This window comes from Podarcis pityusensis (assembly GCF_964106645.2).
Source record: "Podarcis pityusensis genome assembly, chromosome: 15".
Lineage (NCBI taxonomy): Eukaryota > Metazoa > Chordata > Lepidosauria > Squamata > Lacertidae > Podarcis > Podarcis pityusensis.
This window is the reverse complement of record NC_138040.1, coordinates 34,620,070-34,635,196: the sequence shown is the minus strand read 5'-3', so window position 1 is coordinate 34,635,196 and position 15,127 is coordinate 34,620,070. Positions and strand designations below refer to the sequence as shown.

At 45.1% G+C, this 15,127-nt stretch overlaps 1 protein-coding gene across 1 annotated transcript in view; it reads right to left on the bottom strand.

Annotated features, from left to right (window-relative positions):
* Positions 1-12,605, bottom strand: part of LOC308463769 (all-trans-retinol 13,14-reductase-like) — a 24,292-nt gene extending 11,687 nt beyond the window's left edge. The window contains exons 1-6 of the mRNA XM_080982458.1: positions 12,396-12,605; positions 8,772-8,954; positions 6,113-6,354; positions 3,208-3,409; positions 1,037-1,234; positions 1-100 (exon numbers count right to left, since the gene is read on the bottom strand). The exon at positions 1-100 is cut by the window's left edge and continues 20 nt beyond it. Of these exons, the coding sequence (XP_080838584.1) occupies positions 1-100; positions 1,037-1,234; positions 3,208-3,409; positions 6,113-6,354; positions 8,772-8,954; positions 12,396-12,555 (1,085 nt within the window). The 5' untranslated portion in view covers positions 12,556-12,605. The remainder of the gene's footprint in view (positions 101-1,036; positions 1,235-3,207; positions 3,410-6,112; positions 6,355-8,771; positions 8,955-12,395) is intronic.
* Between the last annotated feature and the right edge of the window lie 2,522 nt (positions 12,606-15,127).

The window sequence follows — 15,127 nt, the reverse complement described above, 5'->3', positions numbered from 1 at the left end:
TTTGGCAGGAGCTGCTCATAGGTGTTAAAGATGCCAGCATCAGAAATCACAACAGGAGCATAAACATTAACAAGTTCTTGACCTTGCTTTACGCTTACACCTGAAAGAGGCAAAAGTGTATATAGTCCATAAAACATTTCTTTTAGATTTCTCTAAGCAAGAAAAAAGGAGGAATCATTTTCTGCTGGTTGCAGGGAAGTCTCAACAAATGACCATTTCTAGGTAGAAGCTAGAAACTGATGGGTAACGAGGTACTTTTTAAAAAGGTTTTTTTGGGGGCTGGCCCTCAATGTTGCAAGTCATGTTATCAGCCATATTTTGTAGATGTATTGCACGCTGGAGGATATTTATAAAAAATACAGATATTATTTCCACCAGCACGGGAGGGTCAGTGTAATTAAAAGGGAGGGTTTAAGCAGGTAAGCCGCTTATATGTCTTTAAGGAAGTTTAATGTGGGTGGGAAGAGCTTTGGCAGGATCCTTTATCCCCTTAGTTCTTAGGAAGCTAAGAGTCTCCTCTTCCCCTTTCCCCATTTACTGAGTTTTCTTGGCACTAAAATAAATGGTGTGGAATAACGCAATCCATACGAAATTAATTTTGCAATTAATTACGTAAAATTTCACCATATCACACCGCGAGATGAATAATTTGTTGTTGTTGTTGGAAGCTGAACTGCAGCAGAAGAGAAACAGCTCTGCATTGGAGGAATATGGGGCTTAGTGTTTCTTGCAAAGTGGGTCTATCTATGCCAAGCGCTTGGAGAGAACAGATAACATTATTAAGACTTAAACGCATATTTATATAGCACATTAGCATTCATATTATAATATCACCTTGTTATAATCCTTACAATAATAACCTTGTAGGACAGATCAGTATTATCCTCATGTCGGAAATGGGGAGGGTACAAGGCTGAGAAGCTTACCTGAGATAATTGAGCTAATTCATGGCAGAGTCTATATTTGAACCAGGAGCTTGACTTAGCCACATATCATGACGACTCTTACAGAGAGCTCTATCCAGTCCGCAACTCACCACAGGCTGTTCCTTGCGAGTTCACCAAGATGCTCTGCACAGGTGCTTTGGTGAGGACAGCCCCTCCGGCGCGTTCAATGATGGGGATGGAGTGAAATGCGATTTCACTGGAACCTCCCTGAGGGTACCAGGCACCTTCCAAAAAGTGATCGACAAGGATGGCATGCAAAGGGAAGCTGCACTCTGCAGGAATCACCCCTGTAAGACAAAGCAAAAGAACTGAAACTGTGTAAACAAAAGGTGAAAAAAAATTCTTTGCACACAGCTTTCCCGCACATATATATATACTCTGAATGCCAGAAGAGGTCTCATATCAGAAACTTAATTCCTATCAGCATCTTTCTCAAAATGAAACCAAGCATGTTATGGCTTCAACAGCTACTGTGCTCTTCGTAGATTCCATTAATCACAATGTTTTGCTCATCTTTGCATATGTCAAGGTCTTAAGCTGGTTACTATTCCATCTCAGCAATAAACTGCAAGTAACTTGCATGAACATTTTTATAATCCATTTCGTCTCATCCTGTCTGCTAAATCAAACAGTTGCAATCAAACAAACAAACAAACAAACAAACAAACAAACAAACAAACAGTTGCAACCAAACAATCAAACCTGCAGTTGTCAGGATCTCCCAGAATAAACTGTTTTCCATTCATCTCATCCTGTGTAAGCTAAATCCAGTGGTTCTTTGAATCTATCAAGAGTGGATTGACAGAGCACATGCTTTGCATGCATGCAGAAGGTCCTAAGTTTAACCCCCAGCCTGCACCCTGGTTAAAGTAAGGATCAGACAGAAGGTGAAGTCAAAGACCTTTGCTTGAGATCTTGGAGAGGCACCAACAGTGAGACAATACTGAGCTTGATGAACTAGCTTCCCATGTTCATTACACACGGCTGCCACTGAAAGCAGCAGTCTTGTGTCTCTTTGTTCCATCTCTGCTGGTGACATAGGGTCAGTTTCAACATATGACAGGAGGTTATCATGCTAAGCTTCTCCCCCTCTTCTACACTTCATAGGCTGTCATTTGTAGGCCCAGGGAAACTCAACACAACGACAAGTAATACTTTTGATTTTTACTGGATGGTACAAGGGCAAGGAGGAGACCCTAGACTCTTGATATCAGCAGCTGCCGTGTTGATATTCTCTTCATTGTCTAGTTCCACCCACACACAGAAGAGGCTCCTTTATCATCATCTTCAAACCTTTTATTGGCATCACATCCAAACATCCAAACCAAATCAATACAGAATTACCACTTCCCCAGTGGCACAAAACATTTGCTAAAAGAAAGGAGGCAGAGCAGTCTATTGTCACATCTCTAGGTCTCCAGGGAGATCAGACGTCTGCAGTGTATTTCGACGGCAAAAAACCAAATAGAGATATTTAGCCACTAACTTGGTGAGCTCCTGATCATTCCCCAGTAATAGAAAATGTATGACCTCCAACTCTGGTTTCCATTTGGGGATGCAGAGTTGATCTAGAAATTGCTGACGGAGATCAGCATATAGTTTACAATTAAGAACCATATGTGTGAGGGTTTCCACCAGGTGGTCTTCACATGGGCAAGTTCTTTCTCCTTCCACCCTGCCTGAGAACCTTTGATGACTGTATCCCACATAATAGTCAGGATCATGCCACTTTTACTCTCTCAGATGAGTAGCCTCCTGTCTCCATTAAAAGGTAAAGGGACCCCTGACCATTAGGTCCAGTTGTGACCGACTCTGGGGTTGTGGCACTCATCTCGCTTTATTGGCCGAGGGAGCCGGCGTACAGCTTCCAGGTCATGTGGCCAGCATGACTAAGCTGCTTCTGGTGAACCAGAGCAGCACATGGAAACACCGTTTACCTTCCCGCTGAAGCGGTACCTATGTATCTACTTGCACTTTGACGTGCTTTCGAACTGCTAGGTTGGCAGGAGCAGGGACCGAGCAATGGGAGCTCACCTCGTCGCAGGGATTCAAACCGCCAACCTTCTGATCGGCAAGTCCTAGGCTCTGTGGTTTAACCCACAGCGCCACCTGCGTCCCCCTGTCTCTATTACCAAAGTTATAAGTTTAATCAACCAGATGAAACTAGGAAAGGCTCCTTTATGCCTCCTTAGAAAGGGCAAAGGGACTGTCCTTATGTAACGTATGCTCCTTTCAGATGGCAGGGGAGGGTATCGCTTACCGTAGGTAGGGAAGATATAACTGAAGACTGCTCTCAGGTCTGCATTTGTTGTCAACTCAGCCACCACTTCCGAAAGGCTTCTGACTGACATTCTAAAGAAAGGAGAGATCCAGGCCAGCAGGCCAGTGCGGTTCACAAACCAGACCAAGGGCATCGGGAGCATTTTCAGAATCCCCATGTGGGTGCTCCCTCTGGCAGTTTTCTGCAAGGTGGAGGGGCAGAGAAAGAAGGAAAAACAGTGAGGCACAAATCTCAGAGGCAGCAGAAGACCTCCATCTTAATGCTAATGAACATACATAAGAAATGTTGTCTGATTTTCAACAAACAGATCCTTCATCTCTCTTCTTGTTTTTCCCCTTCCCTGCTCTTCCTTCCCTGCTTTCTCTCTTTTTGGTTTTCTTTTCTTGATGTTAACTAAATAGCTATACAGTGGCACCTCGGTTTTTGAACGTCTCCGTTGACGAACATTTCGGTTTACGAACACTGTAAACACAGAGTAAATGCTTCAGTTTATAAAGATGCCTTTAAAAAAAAAAATATTGATACAGCAAGAAAAGAAAAAAGAGAAAACACAAACACCAAATTACCGTATTTTTCGCTCTATAGGACGCACCGAACCATAGGAGGTGGAGAACAGGAAAAAAAATTCTCCCCCTCTCTGCTCAGCGCCCCTTCAGTGAAGCGGCAGGAGAAACGGAGCCCTTCCATTTCTCCTCCTGCTTCCCTAAGGGGCGCTGCGCAGAGAGGGAAAACTGTGCAGCGCCTCTCCAGCGAAGCAAAGCCTGGAGAGCAAGAGGGATCGGTGTGCACCGACCCCTCTCGCTCTCCAGACGGCTATCCGCAAGCCTTCAGAGCGCAGCGGGAACTCCTACTGCGCTCCGAAGGCTTGCGGATAGCCGCCTGAAGCCCCCGGAGCACAGTGGGAGTTCGCGCTGCGCTCCAGGGGCTTCAGCGAAAGCAACACTAAGCCTCCGGAGCGCAGGGGGAGCTCTCCCTCTGCACTTAGGAGGCTTCGCGTTGCTATCGCTGAAGCCAAGGAGCCTGCATTCGCTCCATAAGACGCACACACATTTCCTCTTAATTTTTGAAGGGGAAAAAGTGCGTCTTATAGAGCGAAAAATACGGTACACACAGAAATAGCAATAGACACAGAATTTTCTTATCAAACAATAAGATATAAATTGGTCTTAACACTAAAGACCCAACCTCCCGTCTATTCCGTATTTTGATTTCATATAACTTATTGCCAATACAAAGACGCCTTGGATGTCTAACATGCCACAGGGCTTCTGCTGAGTGCAAGATTCTGAGGTCTAGCTGCCAGCTGCTGAGTTTTTGGTTTTTGAACGTTTCAGAACTCGAACGGTCTTCCGGAATGGATTACAGTAGTACCTCTAGATACGAACGGGATCCATTCCGGAGCCCCGTTCACATCTAGAGGTAAACATAACTAGCGATGGCATGTCTGCACACGTGCGCATCACTTTTCGCCGCTTCTGCGCATGACGTCATTTTGAGCGTCTGCACATGCGCAAGCGGCGAAACCCGGAAGTAATGCGCTCCGTTACTTCCGGGTTGCCGAGGAGCGCAACTCGAACGCGCTCAACTAGAAGCATATTTAACCCGAGGTATGACTGTACATTTGAAAACTGAAGTACCACTGTACTATTATATAATATTTCCATCAGAAATGTTTCTTATTTGTTTCTGTGTTATCTAGATCGAGAATGTATAAGCGTTACACACTGTTAAATTGTTAAAAAACTGAACAAAATTTAAAAGATGACGACATCAGTGTTACAAGCACAAGGACTGAGAATTTTAGCATTTTGTTCTGCTAAGCACAAGGAAGTAGCTGGAGAGCAAAACTGCAAAGCACATGAAGCTTACTGGGTGATTTTAGGTACACTCACTGTCTCTCAGCTCAGCCTACCAAACAGGGTTGTTCTGAGGATAAAATGGGGAGGGAAGAACCGTATGTGCACTGCCTTGAGCAACTTGGAAGAAATGTACTACATTTATATAGTATATAATGTAATTACAATTTATCATTGATTTGTAGGAGAAAATTGAACTCGATAGGGCTTAATCTAACTGACTTTGAAAATTCTGACCCCAAAGATATTTGGGAAATTATCAGGAAGAATCTTACAGAAAAAAAGTGTTCTCTCCACTCTCGAGGTTGCAAAGCAGAGCACTTGCTCTCCTCTCTATTTCAATCTCCCTTTGTGTAGAGATTTTCAAAAGGGATACACGACAAATCTGAAGAATCATGAATTGTGCAGGCTGTTTATGTTAGCCAGATTTAATGTTTCCCTCGAAGATAGTAAGAGGAAGATATTTAGCTCTCCCAGAATCAGAGCGTCTCTGCAAATGTAGTAAACAGGAACCTGATATTTTGGAGCACATTTTCTTTTCTTGTGATTTTGGCATTTATGCCAGAAGAAAATTATTAGAGGCCTTACAACACAATAGGCTCAATTCTATGCTACCAGTGGTTCAGGACCTGCTCTCGGACAGGAATGATCAAATTACTTTAATAGTGGCTGAATTTTTTAGTGCTGTCCATGTAGAAAGACCGGGCCATTATAAAGAGATCTAGTGGTTCTTAATTGATTGGTAATGTTGTATTGTATTATTTATGCAAATTGGTTTTTTTCCTGGAGTTAAAGATCTTACTGGGACAAACCTTGTTATGTTGAGCTCGTATTTTGCACAATTTGTATACGGTGTCTGATAATGTGTGGTTTGCTATGCCTAATAAAGGATAGATTTAATTAACTATATAGTATGTACATTTAAACTGGGTTTTTTTGGTTAAAAAAAACCTTATTAATGTAAACCAATTAAGACTCGATAGCCAGTTTAAGAGGCCTTTCACCAGAACCACTTTTAAAAGGCTTACCTTTATAAGTGTCACAAATCTATCAATATTAGCTTCTTCACCAGGAAATTGTTTCTTTAGGCCTTCGGTATATTTCTTCTTCCCACTGTATAGGTAATACCTCTTGCAGTTGTCAGGATCTCCCAGAATAACCGTATCAAAGGGAGAGTCCATCTGGGCCCATTGGAGCTGCCCATCTGTGAGTTGGTCAATAATCATGCGCTGGGAAGAATTCTCTTGCATTTGCCCTATGTAATGGATTCCTGGAAGAAAACCCACGAAGTGTTATAGAGAAAGAACAATACCAACAGATTAGCTCCTAAATTTTAGGATCTGGGAAGGGTATACTAAACTGGAACATGGTATTTGGATGAGATATTTCTCTAAACTAAGAGATTTTATGGCATATACATTTTGTTAAATAAATAAAATAAACCAGCTTAATAAAATACCAGCAAAATATCATGTAGTAATGACTACATTACTACATGAGCACTGTTCCACAGCATTTGATATTTTCATTTACATACATTCATTCAAAATAAGATGGGTTTATGAAGAAATTCTATATCCTCCCACCACGCTGATGAAGAATTCTACGAAACAGTAGTCAATATCCGGAATCACTGTTCAGTGTTGGACATCATATTTACTGAATACACAAAGCTTCACAGCTTGTCTTTCATCACACAAAGTCTGATACCTTGCTTCATTTAAAGATTTTCAGAGACTTTGAGACTAAAGATTTCATTTTGTACTTGTTATGGTTTGAAGGAATTCTATAAAAGATTGTCTATTGCGTATGTACATGATCATTGTGTTTCCTAGACATTGCTGACGTTCTCTTTGCAACACAGGGGGTTGTTTGGTTACTTATTGTCCGAGTTCAAGCATACATATGCCTGGATAGCTCAGCTGGTTAGAGCACGGCACTGATAAAGCCAAGGTTGCAGGTTTGCATGGGACGGCTGCGAATTCCTGCATTGCAGGGGGTTCAACTAGTATGGGTCAGCAAGGTTTATCTTGCCTGAGCTGGATTGGCCCTGCGGAGATCCCTCCATGGGCTAGATCGTGTGCGTGCCTGAGATTTCCGGCGTCTGCGCAGACATGATTTCCGGCGCCGCAGAAGCGAGTCCCTGTGCCGCGCTGCGCTGGTTTAGCGCAGCACGCAAGTGGTCAGCTTGGTTCAGGGGTGGCTTGTGGGTCGGTCAAACAACCTCCATGGGTTGCTCCCGGCCCATGGGCCTTAGGTTGCTGACCCCTGGACTAGATGATCCTCAGGGTCTCTTCCAACTCTTCCAGCCAAACAAAAACATTTGGGGTGTGAAGCAGGGTCAGTGAGGAACACATGGTCTGGAGAAGGCTCCGAGGGCCATATTTGGCCCTCCAGACCTGAGGTACCCAGCCCTGTGCTAGATATCATGCAAGGCCTGCTTTAGTTTTAATGCTCTCATTTTTAAAAATTTAAATTATTTATGACAGCGTTTTCATTTTCTGCACGATTCCACAACAAGGAACAGCGTTAACGTATAATAAAGCAATGTTTCATTCAAATCACAGAATGCACCTTAAAACATTTAAACTGGATGCTATAGTTACATTGCTAACATATTATCGGTAAAAATAGAAAATATATTAGCAGTGCAACCATATCATCCAACTGAGGCACAGCACTTTTGGGTGAAGAGCTGTATTTTTACTTTGTTTTGAAACTCCATTAAGTGATGGTGCTGCTACTTCTGTGAAGGAAGGGCGGAGTTGGGGTGCCACTACTGAGAATTCCCTCTCATACAGCACTGTGAGAAGGGCAACCGTCAAAGGCCTCAAAGCCTAGGGCGGTATATCAAGGAGGAGGTCTTTCAGGTATCTGGGTCCTGAGCTGCCTTATATGTCAAAACAAGCTCTTTCAATATGGGTCAGTGGCACACTGGAAGCCATTGCAGAGCATTCAGTGCTGTTTTTACCTGTTGCTGGGAAGATGCCCCCGCAAGTCAAAGTATTCTGCGCTAGCTGCAGTTTCTGAACCAAGACCCAAAGCCAGTCCTACTGTACTCCAAGCTCTGGTAAGCTCCTGATTTGACTGCTGCAATGCATTGTACATGGGGCCGTCCTTGAAGATGATTTGGGAAAGCCAACTGGTGCAAAATGCAGTATACTAGTTCCATTCAGAGGTCATATAAAGCCAATGCTAATAATAATAATAATAATAATAATAATTTATTTATACCCTGCCATCTGGCTGGGTTTCCCCAGCCACTCTGGGCGGCTCCCAACAGAATATTAAAACACAATAAAACATCAATCATTAAAAACTTCCCTAAACAGAGCTGCCTTCAGATGTTTTCTAAATGTCAGATAGTTGTTTATTTCCTTGACATCTGATGGGAGGGCGCCACTACCGAGAAGGCCCTGCCTGGTTCCCTGTAACCTCACTTCTCGCAGGGAGGGAACCGCCAGAAGACCCTCGGAGCTGGACCTCAGTGTCTGAATGATGGGGGTGGAGATGCTCCTTCAGGTATACTGGACTGAGGCCGTTTAGGGCTTTAAAGGTCAGCACCAACACTTTGAATTGTGCTCAGAAACGTACTGGGAATACAAGCAAGATTTAGTCCTCATTACAAGTCCAAGGATATATATATAACTGCTCTGGCCCATGCCCAGCCTGACTAGGTCACCTTACCCACGTCAAACTCGAAACCTTTCTCGTTGAAGGTATGGCAGCAGCCCCCTGCCTTCCCATGCTGCTCCAAGACCAGCACGCGCTTCCCAGCTTTAGAGAGCATCACGGCCGCCGCCAGGCCCCCATAGCCGCTTCCAATGACAATGGCATCCAGACTGCCAGGAACTTTGTCCTTGGAGAAGCCTGGAGAGGAAAGAGAAACAAAAGGCATGAACAACTCCTGTTCCCTACGGCATCATTGTAGATAGGCTAGTTCCTATGCTGTAGCAGAAGAGACCCTGCTCAGGTAACTGTTGCAGATGCAGCAGGCGTTTGCAAACAGCTTGGAGGCAGTGAAGAAACCATAAAAAAATCAGAAGCTGTGCTTTGGAAGCTGAATGTTTCGGAAGTTGAAAGGACTTCCGAAATGGATTCTGTTCGACTTCCGAGGTACGACTGTACTTAACTAGATATAGCACTGGTCTGATTCTGCCCATGACAGCTTCCTATTGTTCACATTTTTTTAAAAAAAGATTTGTTTCAAAGGTAAAAATACCCCAGATGAGCTGGAAATCTTGCAAGATTCCCCCCTCCTGAAAGTTGTACAATGTACAAAATTATCTTAAAAAGAAAGGCACCGAGGACCTCGTAATTTTGTCACCGATCTTGACTTAGGCGAAGGCCTTATGGATCAGCTGAGAAAGGGTGAGAACCGATAACTCTGGTAAAGCAGCGTTTAGCTTTTATATATGCATGATTGATCCATATCTGAGTTCCATACGCCTTGCCTGCTGGCTGTATTTCCATTAATTTGAAGTGACAACCGAAAGGTAAAAACCACCTGCCGCACATCATGTCTGTTTTACAAGGCACTAGCTGCAGTTAATTTAACCAGATTATATAAAACCTTCCTCATTCCTGTTTAGGCAGCTGCTTAAGAATGGTAGCTAGTCCACTGTTTGGGAGAGAACTACACAGCCATTGATTTCTGATTTCTTGTTGTTGTTTAGTCGTGTCCGACTCTTCGTGACCCCATGGACCAGAGCATGCCAGGTACTCCTGTCTTCCACTGCCTCCTGCAGTTTGGTCAAACTCATGCTGGTAGCTTTGAGAACACTGTCCAACTATCTTGTCTGTCGTCCTCTTCTCCTTGTGCCCTCCATCTTTCCCAACATCAGGGTCTTTACCAGGGAGTCTTCTCTTCTCATGAGGTGGCCAAAGTATTGGAGCCTCAGCTTCAGGATCTGTCCTTCCAGTGAGCACTCAGGGCTGATTTCCTTCAGAATGGATAGGTTTGATCTTCTTGCAGTCCATGGGACTCTCAAGAGTCTCCTCCAGCACCATAATTCAAAAGCATCAATTCTTTGGCGATCAGCCTTCTTGATGGTCCAGCTTTCACTTCCATACATCACTACTGGGAAAACCATAGCTTTTACTATACGGACCTTTGTTGGTAAGGTGATGTCTCTGCTTTTTAAGATGCTGTCTAGGTTTGTCATTGCTTTCCTCCCAAGAAGAAGGCGTCTTTTAATTTTGTGACTGCTGTCACCATCTGCAGTGATCATGGAGCCCAAGAAAGTAAAATCTCTCACTGCCTCCATTTCTTCTGATTTCTACATCACACTAATCCAAGGGTGGAGAACATTTTTCAGCCTGAGGGCCACATTTCCTCCTCCCTTTCTCCACCCTCCACCCAGAACAAGCAAGAAGCATTCTAAGACTCCCAGGACATATTCCAGCAAGGCAAAATCCCTTGAGGCGCAAAGCAAGGACAGGGGAGAGTTCTGAGGGCCAGATAAGTGGGGCTTGGAGTTGGCGCCTGATGCCGACATACGGACTAGACACACATCTGCTGGCTGTGTCATTTGGCAACCATGAAAAGGGCCCTACATATCTTCCACACGAGGCCAACCAGGGTCCCTCATGGCATGAAAGAGCTCAACATGCATATTTAAATATGTGTAAAATGTATATTATAATTACAAATTTAATTATATCCCTCCTTTTCCCCTGACAGGGACACAAGGCAGCATACAGATAAAAATAAGAACAGCTGAAAGCATAGGAAAAACCCCTCAATAATGAAATACAATAAAATTTTCATAGAGCTAAAAATAAAACTCTATTAAAAACATACAGATAATTACAATAAAAACAGCACAGCATTAAAACACTTTCATTAAAAGCTCTCTGTCTCTCTCTTTGTGCTCACTGAATGCATGGGATGTTTCATGCTTGGTGTGCATTTTTTTTGCCTCAGTGAAACAAACTGACAGTAGACTGAACTCTGGGGTCAATGTGATTAGTTCTCTTAAACTGGAGGGCATGGAACAGGGCAGGAGAAGGACCAGATTCAGAGAGCAGGCAAGAGCCTGACCTCCCCCAAACCCCAGGGATTATGGACAGCTAGGCAGGGCTATCCATTTGTCAATCACCTGGCAGCAGTCTGATATCATTCTCCTTTGTGGTATGAACAGGGTTGGGCAAGAGTTCAGCAATCGGCTGACTGGGGTGATGGTTGTATAAGCACAGGACCTTGGCCACCGGCACCAGCAGGAAATGATGACATTGACTGCAAGGCAGGGGAGCCTGGCCAAATTGGGCCTCCGTGTTTGGTGGTGCTCTGAATGATGAAAGCTGTGGAAATGGCAAGGAGGAGGGGAGCAGGACCACCCACCATTTTAATCCCTGAAGTGCTGCAGAGGTTTGGAGGTTGGCTATTGAAGGCACTAGCAGGGATGCTGCTACTTCCTCCACCCTAAAGGACGGCTCCAGAGTGCTCCCACTCCTGAAGTCGTACCTGAACACCATGGTGGTAATCTGGGAGAGTCCCTGGCACGCTTGGAAGGCCAGGAAACATTTGGAAAGTGGGGGGTGCTGACAAACTGGGAGAGAAAAGGTCCAGGAGCTCATGTAAAGCTGGCCAAGGGAGGCCTGTGACCTGTAGGGACTGGAAACGTGTGGGATTTGAGACAAGACAGGATGTCAGTCTAAGGATTTAAGGAAGGGTGTCAGATGATAAGAGGAGTGAAGGGGGATGCTTGTGGGAAAAAGTGTTGGGCACTTAAGGTCAAAGTGAGACACAGGGATGCGGGGGCAGCCAAGCGGGGGCAGGGAGGGAAAGCTGCCCCCCCCCGTGACAAAAATCAATAAAAATACATAGCTAACTGAGGTTCTCTCTCCGCCCCCCCAATCAAAAGGCCTGACCCCCCCCCCGTGACAAAAATTCCTGGCTACGCCTGTGCAAGGGGAGAAGTCTGCACTAGTCAGAGCCCAGTAAGTGCCAGGGGGCAGTGGAGAAGGATTTTTTGCACCTCTAACCCAGATCTTTTTCCTGGAATGCCCAGATTGATGAACTTTGGCACACAAAGCAAGAACTGAACTCAACAGGGCACTAAGCAACAGAAACCAGCAGGAGTCCTTCTCTTAGCCTGCACGAATTACGCGAGAGTAAACGCGGACTTTACTCTGGAGTAAACATGCATAGGCTGGCACGGCGAGTGCAGTTCAGAACTCCCGCGCTGCCCACCACCACTGGGCATCGTTCACGCGCCACTTGACCCCCCCACCCAGCAGCTCCCTTTGCCAGCCTGGCAGCGCCCCACGCCGGCCGGGGCTGGCTAGCTGAGGCTGGCCGGTGGCTACCTTGCTTGAGGACCTTTCTGCGCGCATCTTTGTCGGTCACCAGAGGCGCGGGCGGCCGCCTGGAATCTGCCCGGAAAGGGTTGGAAGAGGCGCTTCGGGTGCCCAGAGCTCTCCAAATGCCCAGGAGGAGGAGCGCGCCCACGAGCGCGTACACCCACATGGCCGCCCCGGCAAGCGCTGCGAGGACGCGAAAGTGAGACGCCGGCTCAAAGAGCGCAAACCTACAGCAGCTTCCTCCTCCTCCCTCTAGTAGGCTGGCCCCCGCGCGCTCCTGCCCCTTAAAGGCGCACTTCAGCCTTGCACTTGAACTTGGGAAGAGCGCCACAGACATCCTCCGAGCGCGCGGGAGACCTTCGAGAGCTGAGGGTCGGTGAGCTTTGCGAACGCAGCTTTTCTCCCGATTAAAGCGCAGAGATCAGATAGATGGAATCTTTATTTGCATCAGCCACTAGCCATAGCAATAAAATAAGATGTACAGAAGATAGAGGTAAAAAAATATATTTTGGGGGTTTATAGCAACAATCAAATATTACATCTTATTCTAATTGCCCCTGCTAAAAATTTTGCAGTTTTTGCTGTCACCTGATCATCTTGATCTTCTAAAAGTAAGGACACGGTAGCAATGGCTGGACAATAGTAGAGGGTTAATAACCTCACTCCTCAAATCTTTATAAAGAGTGCAGCCAGAAGCACATGAGCCACTGACTCAATACTGCCATCTCCACAGGGACATAACCGTTTTTCCAGTGGAATTTTTTGAAATCAACCAGCCGAAGGCAGTATATTCAATCTTGTGAAAGTGAAAGCACACCTGTATTTTGGAATTGTTAAATTTTGCTTGAAGTGCGGAGTGTTTGAGGACCAGGACATTCAGAGGGAATCCAAAATGCTTGTTTACAAAGCTATTGTACTACCAAGCTTACTGTATTCTTGTGAAACATGGACCACTTATAAATGCCATCCCCAACTCCTCAGAAGATTCCATCAATGGAGCCTCTGAAAAATTTTATGCATCACTTGGGAAGGCAGGTGAACTAATGCCAGTGTACGGGAAGTTTCAAAGATTACCAGTGTCAAAGCAATGATTCTTCAACATCAACCTCGTCATGTTGTCTGGATGCCTGATTATCATCTTCCAAAGCAACTACTCTATTCCGAACTATAAAAATGGAAAGCGTAATGCTGGTGGTCAACTAAAAGAGGTTTAAAGACTCTCTCAAGGCATCTTTAAAAATGTAGTATAAACACTGATAACTGGGAAACACTGGCCTGGGAGTGCTCCAATCAGAGAACAGCCTTTACCAAAGGTGTCATGGATTTTGAAGATGCTCGAAATCGGGACGAAAGGGAGAAATGTCTAAGAGGAAGGCATGCTTGGCAAACATTCACCGTGATCAACTCCTGCCCAGAAACCTGTGTCCCCACTGTGGAAGGATGCGTGGATCCAGAACTGGCCTCCACAGTCACTTATGGACTCACTGTTAAGACCCTGTTCATGGAAGCCAATCTAACTTGGCTACGTATGATCACCAAAGAAGGAGGAGGAGGAGGCAGGGTTGGAAGAAGGAAGGCCAGCGAGATAGAGGTTTATCAGGAGACAGAAACAAAAAAGGAAGGGGAGAGCAAGGGAAAGGCTGGAAAAGCTGGTCCAGAGAGGAGAAAAGTCAGCCTGGGGATTTAAGGAGGAGCAGGAGCAACAAGACTTGGACAGCTTGGGCAGCAGAATTCTGCATAGACATGAGATCAGACCAGACATACAATGGAGCACAGGGCAGAGGGCAGAGAAGGTGCTACAAGACTTTTGGGTCTCATTGCGCTACACATTTAAAGCAGGTGTCATGCCACTTTTAGGGGCAGGTGTGGCTCGTCAACCTGGGAAGGAAAACTCTGAGCAGGGATATTGGAAGAAGAGGCTAGGGAGTAAACCTTACACAAATCCTTAAACGTAAAGGTAAAGGGACCCCTGACCATTAGGTCCAGTCGTGGCTGACTCTGGGGTTGTGACGCTCATCTCGCTTTATTGGCCGAGGGAGCCAGCGTACAGCTTCCGGGTCATGTGGCCAGCATGACTAAGCCGCTTCTGGCGAACCAGAGCAGCGCACGGAAATGCCGTTTACCTTCCCGCTGGTACCTATTTATCTACTTGACTTTGATGTGCTTTCGAACTGCTAAGTTGGCAGGAGCAGGGACCGAGCAATGGTACCTCACCCCGTCGCAGGGATTCGAACTGCCGACCTTCCGATCGGCAAGTCCTAGGCTCTATGGTCTAACCCACAGCGCCACCCATGTCCCATGTCCCAAATCCTTAGTGGTCCCTAAAATGGTTGGATGATGCCTTGCATGGCTCCTTCCAGCAACTCCTGCAGTGGATTCATTCATACAAACATTCGTATATCATCTTCCAGTGCTTACGCACCACTGCTAACAGCTAACAACAATTCACATAACTACAATGCAATATTTTAATATTATAAAATACAATGTAAAAACAGAGACTATATAATGTAAACAGACAGCTGTGGTAGATAAAACAGGTGTCAGATTTTTTTATTTTAAGCAATTAAAAAAAAGTGTCTCTAAACAAAAAGTGCTTGTTGCTTTTGTTTTTTGCCATATGGCAAAAACACCATCTGTAGAAATAGTTTTGTTTTTAGAGCTTGCATATTTATTTATTTTTTGTACTTCATCTCACTTTTGTCTTCAGGCACTTTGGGCTGTGTAGTAGTTTATAA